The sequence below is a fragment of the Manis pentadactyla genome, chromosome 13 (genome assembly GCF_030020395.1).
Source record: "Manis pentadactyla isolate mManPen7 chromosome 13, mManPen7.hap1, whole genome shotgun sequence".
NCBI lineage: Eukaryota > Metazoa > Chordata > Mammalia > Pholidota > Manidae > Manis > Manis pentadactyla.
Window position 1 is genome coordinate 33,978,518 of NC_080031.1, and position 12,699 is coordinate 33,991,216.

Below are 12,699 nucleotides of genomic sequence, written 5' to 3' on the forward strand. Positions count from 1 at the left end.
AAATCCAAAAACAACGTCAAGGTGATAGGGTTCTCTAAACAACCCTCATTTATAAAAATAAAATAGAAATAAATGAGTTGCTAAAGTCACCCCTGAAGTAAAATCCCCAGCTTTTTCTCCATATGTGTTCCTAAGTTATTTCAAAACAAATGATGTTAATTAGTAATTTATGGATCTTCAGCCAGGTCTTTAGGATTATTTTATTGTTAAGGCTGCATCTCAGAGATTCACAGTGAACAAAACTATCCAAAGTGGAGGCCAAATAAAACTTCCCCTAGATATTTCCAAAACAACTGGAGTTCTTTTATTTTTCCCTCAATACAGCTACAACTAAAGAGTTCCATGAGGTCAAAGACAGGGAATGTTTCATCTGGCATTTGTATTGCCAATGTTTTGCACAATACTTACCACATAGTTGATCCTCAAATTTTTTTAACAAGGGGGTAGAACTAGATAATACTTTGATGCCCCTACTTAAAAAAGTAACCTATTTTCCTCAAAGTTTTACAGCTCATAATATGTTCTTGTTTTTCTTTCACGTGCCATTATGACAGTTTATTTATTAGCCTGACAATGTAATATACATTTCATAGAAATCCAGAAAAGGGAGGGACTCTAAGGGATAATACCTTACAAATGAGAAGGATCCTAGAGAGTTAAAGTAATGTGCACAGAGACATACAAGTATTTCGTTGTCCAAGTCACAATGAATGAGAACCAGGTTTCTTGAATACCAAAATGTATTCAATTTCATCAGTTCAATTCACTTTTTATCAAAATGGTATAAAGTATTTTAATCTTTATAGCCAACATTAATGCATCTAAAAATAACTATTAAATTATCAAAAATCTGAGTTTGAATATTCCACAGATCAAATAACTAGCATAATCACTTCACAATACCCTATTATTTACTAAATTCATTTCCATTTCCCACTTGCAAATTCTTCTGAATAAAAAACAAATCTCCAGTGATTGAGACAACATTCCATGATGAGACCACTAAGAAGACAGGAGCTCCCATAGCCAGTATAGTTTCTCCTGAAGTATACTGTGCGGAATGCAAGGGGGCTCACCACACTCAAAAGAACTAGAAATTCCCATCCAAGAATGCTCTGTTAGTGGCTATTCTCAGAGATCAATTTTTGAAAAAAGCCATTCATCTCTAATCAAAGAGAATCATCAGGACATAATTCATCTCCACATTGCTTTCAGAGAAGTTCACAGAATGCTGACACTGTAGGAGAATGAATCTACTAGAACTTTTGAAACAGTGTTCTAGCTGGACAAATAAAAGAAAATGGGTTGGAGACCACAGATATAAGTCACTGCTCTGAAATATAATCTATTTTCTTTGTATTACCAAATCTATTGGTGTTATGGTTAGCCACTAAAAATTTGTTTATGTATGCCTTATAATTGAAAATGTTTGAACTATATTGAAAATGTTTACACTATATTCACCTGTATGCTCTCAGCACTCCAACCGAAAGACCATTTTCAAAATATAAAGGAATTACAGCACAGACAGTTCATATTGCTTTTGCATATATTTGACCATTGAAATTATTTTCAAATTTCTTATCTTGAAAAATATTATCAGGGTACATGCTTTTGTTTAGAAAAAAAGCCATAGTCACTCTAATTTATAAAGACAAAAGGTAAAGGCTATTTCCGCCCTTTCATTCTGGCAGTAAATACTTGAGTTCAGTTTATTTTATCTAACCCTCAGATAAGTTGTTGAGAATAGCCTTAGGTTAAATTGGTATTACCGGAGGCACAGCCACTACTTTTTAGAAATTTTTAAATTCTGATTCTTAGGCAAAAAGAAAACTCCAGGGTTATAAAAACAATCCCACCAAAATACTCATCATCATCTTTAGTAAAATTATTGTTATCAGATATGCATGTTTTACAGAAGAATTAGTACACTGCACAAATGTTGCTTTAGGTACTGACACAGAAGATGCACAGGATTATGGACTCCTTTTGTAAAGGCTTAGTTCAACAATTTGCAACATTAAATAATTCCTAATGGGCTTCCTGGGAAATATTTGCAGTGAAGAGTAGCAAGCAATAGCTAACCCATTCTGAGTTTTGTTTCTAGGTTATCAGTGGAAGAAGTGGCAGAAAGGTAAAATGAAGGTGAAATACACAAGAAAAGGAAGATGACGGAAGAGTAGTTTCGATGCCAAAAGAATAGGTCATTCTCCATTAATTCAAGGGCCACAAAGATATTTATAGGGCTGCCTGGTACCAGTACCCAGTCCCTCATCCCACCTACTCTTGCTCAAGTCCCTCTCACCATCAGCTACAAGGGTAGTTTCAAAAAGGAGACTCGAGAGCAGTAGAATAAGATCAATGTTCACATCGTTTTGGGAACTTTTAAGAAGTAGAATTCCCAGATGTGGGTCAGTAAAAGTGCTGCCAGGGAGTTGAAGTCCGTGTACCCTAAATAAGGCTGGGAATAAAAGGTGGATCAAGGTTTGACACTGAATCTCTTTAGGATTCTGTCTGCAGTGGAGTGGATTCCTTCAAGACAGAGCTCCTTCTGTCAGAGAAGGCCTGGAACAGAGGTTTGGCATCTCTATATCAAGAGTCGCTGAAATGCCTGAGCAGGAAAGAAGCTGAAGTGCTCTAAAAACATGCCTAGAGCCAGGGGGAGTCTGGAGTACACCTGGATCTTCTGATACTCACATCCCGAAAGAGCACAAGTTCACAGGGGCTAGGAAGGCATTTATTCACTCAACAGATATTTATGAAGGGCCTAATATAAGGAAGTCAAGAAAAAAACTAGGGAGAAAGATCTGAGAAATCAAGGGAAAAGAGAATGAAGGATAAGGTACCTGTTGAAGAAATACCACAGAGATTTAGAAAAATAGACAACTAGGTTTACCCAGAAGAACGTTGAGCCAAGAAATTCCTACTGAATAAGGAAAAAGCCTATAGGGTGGAGGGAAAACAAGATATTAGAGGTTTCTTCATCAGAATTCAACTCAAAAAAGTACCTGACAGCCAGTTCCTGAAGATTCTTGAGAAAAGGGATGCAACACACAATGCAGATAGTCTGTGGAATTCAAAGATGTCCAGGAAGGTCACCTAAGCCCAAGAGAGTGTGGGAAAAAAGAGAGGAAGAGTTTCCTGGAAGGGGAAGGGGTTCCTCTGGGATGCTGGAGAACAGGGATGACAGACACGGAAATGGGAACTGCAGAACGCAGCGCCTGGGAAAGTTTGAGGGAAGAAAACAGGTGGGTGCGAAGGCACCCAGGGACCTTCAGGGCGACCGCGACGACCTAGAGTGCAAGGCTGGAAGCGGGCCGACGGGCCTCCGGAAGAAAGGACCCGGGAAGCGTGGAGTCCTGCTCCTCTCCCCGCTGTAAAGGCCCCCGGGCAGAGCCCGGAGCCGCCGGAACGCGGGGCCGGCGGGGCGAGGCCGGGCCGCCCCCCAGCGGTCGGGCTCGGCGCGCACGCCCAGCTCTCCCGCGCCAACTTTCCCGAGCCCCGTCCTCTCCCCGAAGCGCGGGCCCTCCTTCCGACCCCGCTCACCGAGGGCGCCGTCAGGCGGCTGACGCTCTCGCCCAGCGAGTCCAGGTTGACCCGCCTCCGGCGCTGCGCCCTGCGGGCCCCGGCCGTGGCGGCAGCGGCGGCGGGCGCGGGCGGCGCGGGGGGGCTCCGGCCACCGTCCCAGCAGAGCCGGGACAGGGGGCACTCGCCCTCCTCGGGGCTGGTCTCCAGGCAGTCGGAGCCGAGCGAGCTGAAGGACTCGGACGAGATCTTCCTCCGAGACATGCTGCGGGCGGCGCGGCGGCGGCGGTGGGGCCGCGGGGACAGCGGCGGGGTTAGGTGCGTGCGGGCCGCGGGGCGCTGCGGCCGCGCTCGGCCGGTGGGGGGTCCCCGGAGCCGCGGAGCCCCCGGGGCCGGCCGCTCATGGCGGGAACTAGGGGCGCCGCCGCACCGTGGGGCCCGGGCTCCGCGCGGCACCGGGCTGGGCTGGGGGCCGCCGCCTCCGCTGCAGCTCGCGCGGCGCCGCCTCAGCGCGAGCCCCGGCGCATCGCCCTGCGCCGCGCCCCGGCTTGCGGAGCTCCGAGTGTGCACCGGCGGCGGCGCGGCGGGCGGCTGCGGACAGTGCGCGGGGCGGCGGAGGCTGGGGCCGCCTGCGCGCCCGCCTCGCCCCCTCCCCGCGCTGCGCCCGCCCCTCCCCTCCCGCCTCCTCCTTCTCCCTTACCCACCCCCCGCCCAAGCGCTCCCTCCGCCGGCGTCACGTGTCGCCATCACACTCATTGGGAGTCTCTGCCTCGCCTGTCGCCGCGTTTCAGGAGCAACGAGGACACTTCGTGGCCGTCCTCTGGGCGCCCTCTTCGCTCCCACGTTCCCTCCGTGGAGAAGCGCACCGCGGCTTGCATCGGACCAAAGAGCCCCGACCCCAAACGCCCTGCCGCCGCCCGCAGCAGAGGCAGCCGGGGGCGGGTGGGCCCGGCGGGCGCTGGGAGGGGAGAGGGGCGGGCCGCGCGCGTGGAGACGTCCCGGTAGGGCCGCCTCGGGGGAGCCTGGGAGCGCGGGGTGGGGTCCTGGGGTCCGTCGCTGTCCTTTCCCTGCCTTCCTCTGAGCTCATTAAGGAAGTTCTGAGGCCGAGGGGAAAGGCCGAGCGCGCCCGCCCGCCTGCCCGCCCACTCCGGGGGAGACTGACAAGGGAAGGGAAGGGGCAGCGTGTGGGCACCCGCCCGGCCGGAGCAGCCCGTGGGGACGAGAGTTCCCCGCCGGGGTCGGACCGCGTGGGCTCGAAGGGGACCCAGAGCCGGGAGGCAGAGAAGGAGGGCAGCGTCTGCTCAGACGAGAGCCCTGCTGCTGAGCGGCTGCCGGGCTGGGCGCGCGGAGCTCCTGGCTCCCGCCTGCGCCGCACTAGTGCTGGACAGCTCCGCTCGCCACCTGCAGCCCACTGGGGGGAGGGGGGGCAGTTCCCTTGCAGGCTCCACCACCTAGGACCCGGCGAGGGAACACCAAGGAGGGATCCCACGTCCCTCATTCTCCCGGCTCTTTGCGCCAGATCTGCGACCTGTTTGCACTTGGCTGCAAGTGCTGCTCGGAGAGCGAAGGGCAGTGGGGAGGGAGGCTTTTCAAAGCCTAAGAACAGACGCGCCACAGCGCCGGCACAGCTCTTGACCGAGTTTGCTGTGGAGCTGCTTCCCTGCAACGCGTGCCTCATGTCAAACCAGCAGCCGCTCTCGGCGCGCGGCCCCACGGAACTTGCTTTAGCTTCGGAAAAGCCTCGGACTTGTTCTGACATTGGGGTAAGGGTTGGGACGAAGGGGCGAACAAGTAAAAGTGTCCCTAAAAGAGAGGTTCCAGGCTCAGCTCCCCCTACGGCAACGCACAGGAGCACATTCTCACCGTCCCTCTCCCTCCGAAAGAAAAGTTCAGGGGCCCTGGCTTTTCCTCAACTATAGGGAAGCCAAAGCCTTGTGGATTTTTTGTTTTGTTTTGTTTTAAGGACTGGTCCTTCCAACGTAAAGGCAGATGAGTTTATAGACTGTGTTTATTTAAAATCAAACAAAAAACAAAAACAAAAACCCTTTCCTGTATTCCAAACCCAATTTGCTTTTAACTCTAAAACTTCCTAATTGTTTATGAAGACCCAAACATAAACGCTGTTTGAAGATTCCTTTTATATTCTGGGGAAAATCCACTCAAGTTAATTCAGAGACATGCCTTATTCTCAGAGTTTAATTAGATGTTAAAGATATGAAGAGTATGTACTATTACTCACATGCTTCCCTTCAAAAATACATATTCTTTCTCATCTGCATAGTTTCTCCTCTTAGAGGAAATTCAGGCCTCTCTTTTAAAATTATTTTGATCATGTGATGTACCTCTGTTGATTTCCCCATTTCTTTACTTATTTGTATATACATTTGTTTCTACCGGAAATTAGACACAAATTACACTTTTTGTCATAATTGTGCTAAAAAATTCAACTATCTTTTTTCTGAAATGCAATGGATGGTTCCTTTGAAAATTACATTATTCCAACTTTGGAGAAATTGTTTAATAGTCTTGGGATATATGGATCACAACGTAAGTTGGAGTTCTTAGTCCTCTTCTTAGTAATGATAATGTAGTTGTCAAGTTCTTTAAAGCCACACAATTTTAGAATGTCTGTTATGAATACAAAATAGTATATGCCCTTTACATTCTTCTAATAAACTACTTCTGCGCACACAAATACTTATGTTCCTTATGGTATTGGTAAATAAACTTTACATTGGATTTAAAATTAGAACTTTTACTAATCATTTTATCTCTTGTCCCAAAGTCAAAATGAGCACAAAGCAATGAGTATCATTGATTTCTAAAATTTATAAGAGACCCGTGAGTCTTCCTGTTTACAATGGAAGTTTATTGCCAGAAAGAATTTTTGTCTGAATTGTCTGAATCTATGAGACATTTTTACTTTGTGTGAATCATTTGAATCAAAGACTCTTTACAGACTATATCCAGATGAAGTGGTCTTACAATTTTCAGTATGAATTACCCTGCCTTTGATCATGATTTTTGTACTGATCTTTAAACTAGAAACAAATAGAGACCTAGATATACACAGTAGATGATCTGCATTACTTTCAAAGGTTTTATTTGTATTTCTGTTCAGAAGCAGGGTTTAAAAGCTCTCAATATACAAAGTACTGTGTTCTACACTGGAATTAACATTTTTAAAAGGAAGAATAACTTATTCTCATAAAAAATTGTTTTAAGCTTTAGGTCTAATAAACAGAATCCAAGTACTTTAGGAAAGAGTAGTCTACCAAAAACAAAGAGTTTATGCTCTGATTTTAGGGAGAGAAACTTCCACAGACTTATGCCCACAAATCTAGCCCTGCTGGGTATATTGTGTTTTAATAAATTCCGAAGCACAGTCTCCTATTGGAAAAAGAAAATTCAGGAATGTACTTGGCTTGTTTGAGAAGTCAGTGAGAGTACCTGAGGACTATCTTCAGACTACCCAAGCATCTGTAAAGAAGTCTCATGGTCAATTAATTTACAGCAAAGGATCAAAAATGGGGAAAGGACAGTCCCTTCAATAAATGTTCTTGGGAAAACTGGACAGGCTCGTGCAAAATATGAAATTAGACCATACACAAAAATTAACTCAACATGGATTAAAGACTTAAATGTAATAACTGGAACCATAAAACTCCTAGAAGAAAATATATGTGGTAGGCTACTTGACATTGGTGTTGGCATTGAGTTTTTAAAAATGACTCCAAAGGCAAAGGCAGCAAAAGCAAACAAACAAGTGGGATTACATCAAACTAAAAAGCCTCAGCACAGCAAAGGGTTGAAAAGGCAATCTACTGAATGGGAGAAAATGTTTGTATATTATATATCCAAGAAAGGGTTAATGTCCACAATATATAAAAAACTCAAGACAAGTCAAAGTTTAAAAAAAATCCAATTTAAAAGTGGGCAGAGGATCTAAATAGACATGTTTACAAACAAGACATAAAGATGCCAACAGACACATGAAAAGATGTTCAACATCACTAGTCATCAAGGAAATGCAAATCAAAACTGCAATGAGACACCACCTCACACCAGTCAGAATTGCTAGTATCAAAAAGACAAGAAACAAGTGTTGGAGAGGATGTGTAGAAAAGGGAACTCTTGTGGACTGTTGGTGGAATGTAAATTGGTGTAACCATTATGGAAAACAGTATGGAGGCTCTTCAGAAAATTAAAAATAGAACTACCTATCACCTAGCAGTCCCACTTCTGGGTATTTATACAAAGAAAACTCATAGATACAGAAAATAGACTCATGGTTATCAGAAGGGAAGGGGATTGTAAGGGGTGAAATAGGTGAAGGGAGTCAATTGTATGGTGACAGGTGGTAACCAGACTTATTGTGGTGATACTACGTAGTGTAAATAAAAATTGAATTATTAGGGTGTACACTTGAAACCAATATAATATTATATAGTAATATTACCTCAATTAAAAAAGGAATGGATACTCTAAAATATATTTTTAAAAAAAGAAAGAAAGCAGATTCTCCACCTTAAGATTCACCTTTTAAACATAGAACAACTGTTGTTGTGTTCACCTTACAATCCTATACAGCATTGCTATTTATAAATGCCTTTCACCTACCCTGCCTTATTTAATTTGATTTTCATCCTTCCCAGAGAAGTTTAAAAAAAAAATCACCCCTGTCAAATTCAGATAAAAACTACAATTGGTCCTTACTCCCCAAATGCATTGTACTTCAGAGTTCCAAACTCTTCCCAAATTCATTTTCATCCAGCGAAGTCTCCAGCAAGAAAACCTGCAACATCTGCATAAGTATCCCTGGAGTAGAGCTCTTGCCATATATCAGAAGCCTGAGGAAATCTCACCCCCTGGTCAATCTTTACATAAATCTAGCAACTCACAGAAACCACACATATCACATTAAAGCAAGTTCTCTAAAGAAATAAGGTAGTGGGTCAGTTCTTAAGTAGGACAAGTTGTGTTGGATCCCTAACCTAGAAAAGCGCACACATACTCCTCACCTGCAGAACTCGGTGCATGTTCCCTGAGTAAATTCTTTCTATACCTCCCACTTCCTCACACTCCCTTTTTTAAAAGAGGACAAATGAACTTTCTTGGTGAAAGATTGTGAACAAATAAGAGTGGAGGTCCTGTGCTTCATATTGCATAATTTTGTAAGTAAAACTAAATATAAAGGATAATATCAAAATGAGAACCATCCACTTTGTTCATATATAAAAGGACACATGGAAGACAATGCAACCTGTCATCATATGGTTATATTTCATCATAAATCATGCTGAAAAGATAGGGTACTTGTCACTCAAAAGAAGAAGAAAGGGATGGGAGGAGGAAATAAAGAACAGCAATAAAGTCCATTTGTACCAGAAATAAACTTCTGAGTAATGAGTCATGAGTGAGGCTTGCATCGGACTTGCATCGGACCAAATATATGTGGTAGGCTACTTGACATTGGTGTTGGCATTGAGTTTTTAAACAATTCTTTCTTCTATACAGTCAATTATTCCCAAGAACATAAACCAGCAGGGCAGACTGCTTCAGTTGACCATGAAATCAGTTGCACACCATATCTAAGAGAGCAAGAAAGAGGGGAAGTAATCAGTGCCCTTTGGTGCCTCTGGCAGACAGCACCCCATTCTGTAAGTGGCCTTAGGTGGCTTGGCGCCCTTGACCATGTGCTGCAGGCTCCGTCCTCCTCTGAGGCCGATGCCTCCTACGATTCCCGCTCACTTGGTCTTCAGCCTTATTAGCTCTCTGCACACTGTAAGTTGGGCTTCTTTTTCAGGCACTAAGGGCGAACTATATTGGAAAATTATTGTACCCTTCTCTACGTTTTTGTAGACCACAGCATTTTCTGTACGTGTCTAGTAAGAGCAGTATTTTGTTCATAAGTGATTCCGTTGTGGAACACTCAAGCCTATAGTCATTTTCCTAAATATTTATTTTCATCTTGTACCCAAACCTTTTGCTTTCCAAATTATTTCCAAAACCTAGCCTTCAAAATCTATTTAAGTAAAGGTGAATTAACATTTGTTTAGAACCTATCATGGACCAGGGTCTTTTTTACTTGTTGCTTCATTAATCTTTACAATGTCACACACAGGACATGTTTTCCAAATTTTACAGATATAAGAATTCTTGCCGAGATCTTAATATCTTCCCCAAGGTCATGGAGCTAATATTAGTCAGAATTCCAGTCCTGACTCCTAAGCCCATGCTATTTCTATTGAAACACATTTCCTGCCCGCCTTTTATAATTGTCCTCAAATGTCCTAAAAACACAGAGGAAAACAAATCTGATGAATTAAAGTCACAATGTGAGCGGTTTATTACGTTACAAATAAATATTACATAACAATTAATATGTCATAATTATTCCCTGGATTACAATGTCATGGAAAAGCATTGATCTGTGCAGAAGCTCTACCTTCTAGTAGCTGCTCTGCTAATAACTAGCCATGTGGCCAAAAGCAAGTTGCTTAACTCTTCTGGGACATAAACCACCCTCACTTCAAAATTAAAAGGGTTGGGTAAAATCTCCAGGGTACCATCAGTCCCAATATTTTATACTTCTTCTATTTGTGGAGTTATTCATTTCCTTTCCAGATAATATCTTGTGCCAGAAAAATTTCTCTTTTAACATCATAAGGTTGGCTTCTCTTTTTCTTCCCTATCATATCCTTTCTGAGAATGCAGTTTCTCTGCAAATCCCTTCTTTAGCTGCCTAAGATCTTTTCCTTATACAAAGCTGCCATGAACATGGTCCACAGAATTAAGTAGATAAAAAAGAAAAATTTCAACTCAATTTTATTTGGTTAGATGTTCACCATCTCCCTGTCTTTTCATAACCTAATTCTTCTGTCTGCTTTATTATATTATATAAAGGAATCATATCTTCCTGTCTGCAACTTATTAAGCTTGACAGCTAACAATAATAAGTATGAATTATCAATAACAGTGTCTTGAGATAACCTTGTTAATGTTAACATTTACTTAAATATGTCCAATTTGTCATGAATATGCAATCCTTTATTTAGTCATCATTTTAAAATAATGAGTCTATTTTTAATCCAGTTTTAATATAAATATTAAAATTCTTAAATATTAAGAATGAAATGTTATATCCTTGTCAGTAGATATAAACACTGGTAAGTACTACTAATAATGATTAAATAACAATACACTTAGATTCCTTAAAATAATTAAAAGAAAAATTTTCTGTTTAAGAAATTAATAAATAAATAAATGTATACTCATCCTGTAGTAATTTCTGGAAAATATTTCAATGTGGACATTGAAATGAGTGAACTCAGCAATGAACAGTTTAGTTTAAGCTTAAAAAACCAAGCTAGTGTTGAAATAAAACATTTCTCCACCAAAAGATGTGAAACTTTTAAATAAAACATACATTTACTCATTTCTGGCAGTTCTCCTTATAGTAACAAAATGAGCATTAATTCCTCTTTTAGTGTACGAAAATGGACAGGCATCTGTACCACCACAATGCACTAAAATTAAAATGTTCCATTTCTCTAATTCATATGGGGTGTTATTAAGGATACATAAGTAAAAGAATCCTTACTTCCAGATGAGCAGCATGTAACTGTGTAGACCCATCATTCCATATCCCAAGTCCTCTACACCAAGCCCAGTGAATGACTGTTTCCCTCCAGGTTATACAGACATAAACTGGGCATAGCTCTGTTCAAACCAATGAGGTCTTTGCGCATTTCTCTCAGAGAAGAAAATTTTCAAATCTCTTGTTTTTCAGATTTTCTGAGTAATTTTAACAGCACCATAGATCAAAAGAAATACATAACAATTCAATTTATATAGTAGTTGCAGCCAAACAACTTAAAAATCACTTATAACCTAACAGCTTAGTGGGACTTAAAAATATAATAAATGTAAAGCAAAAAACTTTTCATTCTTAAATAATTATAATTACTTAATTATTTTAACTAATTAACTAATGAAGTTGGGCACTGAACATCATCTCAAACCTTGGCATGAGATTGGACATTGCCATCCTTACTTTGGGGTCCACATTGATTTGTCTGTGGTTTCTGCTTTTAATCAGAGCAACTTTCAAACACTCAGCTTTGCAAATGTATGAAGTGATTGAAATTTTGTAGCACAATCCAGTGCTAAAACTATAAACTACTTCAAGCTAATAGTTTGCTCAATTTTCAATAGATGGTAAGTATTGCTGTGTGTCCCTCAAATTTTAAAATACCCCTTTGCACCCCAGTGCATTCGCTGCATCATCCCAGGACCAGTAGGTGCAGTCTGGGAACTACATACAACTCTGGTTGCTCGGTCAATCCAAATTCTCAAAAAATCTTGTCTTTTATCTTGATTACAGACTCTGAGTAAATAAGACAGTAAGTTAATAAATGTAATATTAAAATTATGCATTTAATGTCATTTTCTGCTATAATAAATTTCTGCACAGAATATTAGATAAAGTGTAATTTATGAGTAGTTCATTATCTAATTTAAAATATTTTGTTTCAACTCATTCTCTATCAACCAAGCTTTGACTACATAACAGGAAACAAAATAATTTGGAAACACATAAAATATTTGCCTTTGATATTTCTTATACATAAAATATTTTCACCAAGGGCTGTGTATGCTGATAGTTTAACAATGTTATCTCAAATTTTTAAAGATTTTTAATATTTTTCTTTAAAAAACTGACCCTGAGGTGCTGGTGGCTATTCTTTCTTTGAAAAGGACAGGAAAGGCAAGGACTGGGCTCATTATTTCCTGTAACTTCTACTCTCAAGCAGAGAAAAGAGGCACCTTACTTCATTTTGCTGGTAGAGAAATGAAGGTATCCAAAGACTGAGGGATCTATCTGTGGTCCAATAGCACATAGTTTATCACAGGTAGAGCTCTTAGCACTGCAAAAATGTCGTGTCATGGTTCTATTGCAGAAGGCTATCTAAGAAAGACTATCCCTTGAAGAAGGGGGAGAAAAGCCTGGCTCATTATCTGTAAAGAATATCATTTGAGTTGTCTTCTTGGATAGTAAGAATAGATTTGCATTAACCCAGTTATATATGCCAACCATGGCTAATTTAATTCATCCACATCCATTTATCTCAACACGTATTTGAGTAACTGAAAGACTATATTAAATCAAGC

General features: G+C 41.6%; 1 protein-coding gene across 2 annotated transcripts in view; it reads right to left on the reverse strand.

The window, feature by feature from the left end:
* GUCY1A2 (guanylate cyclase 1 soluble subunit alpha 2) overlaps positions 1-3,797 on the reverse strand; it is a 342,191-nt gene extending 338,394 nt beyond the window's left edge. For both annotated transcript variants that reach the window (XM_036902731.2, XM_057490593.1), the window contains exon 1: positions 3,547-3,797. In XM_036902731.2, the coding sequence (XP_036758626.2) occupies positions 3,547-3,789 (243 nt within the window). In that variant the 5' untranslated portion in view covers positions 3,790-3,797. The remainder of the gene's footprint in view (positions 1-3,546) is intronic.
* Between the last annotated feature and the right edge of the window lie 8,902 nt (positions 3,798-12,699).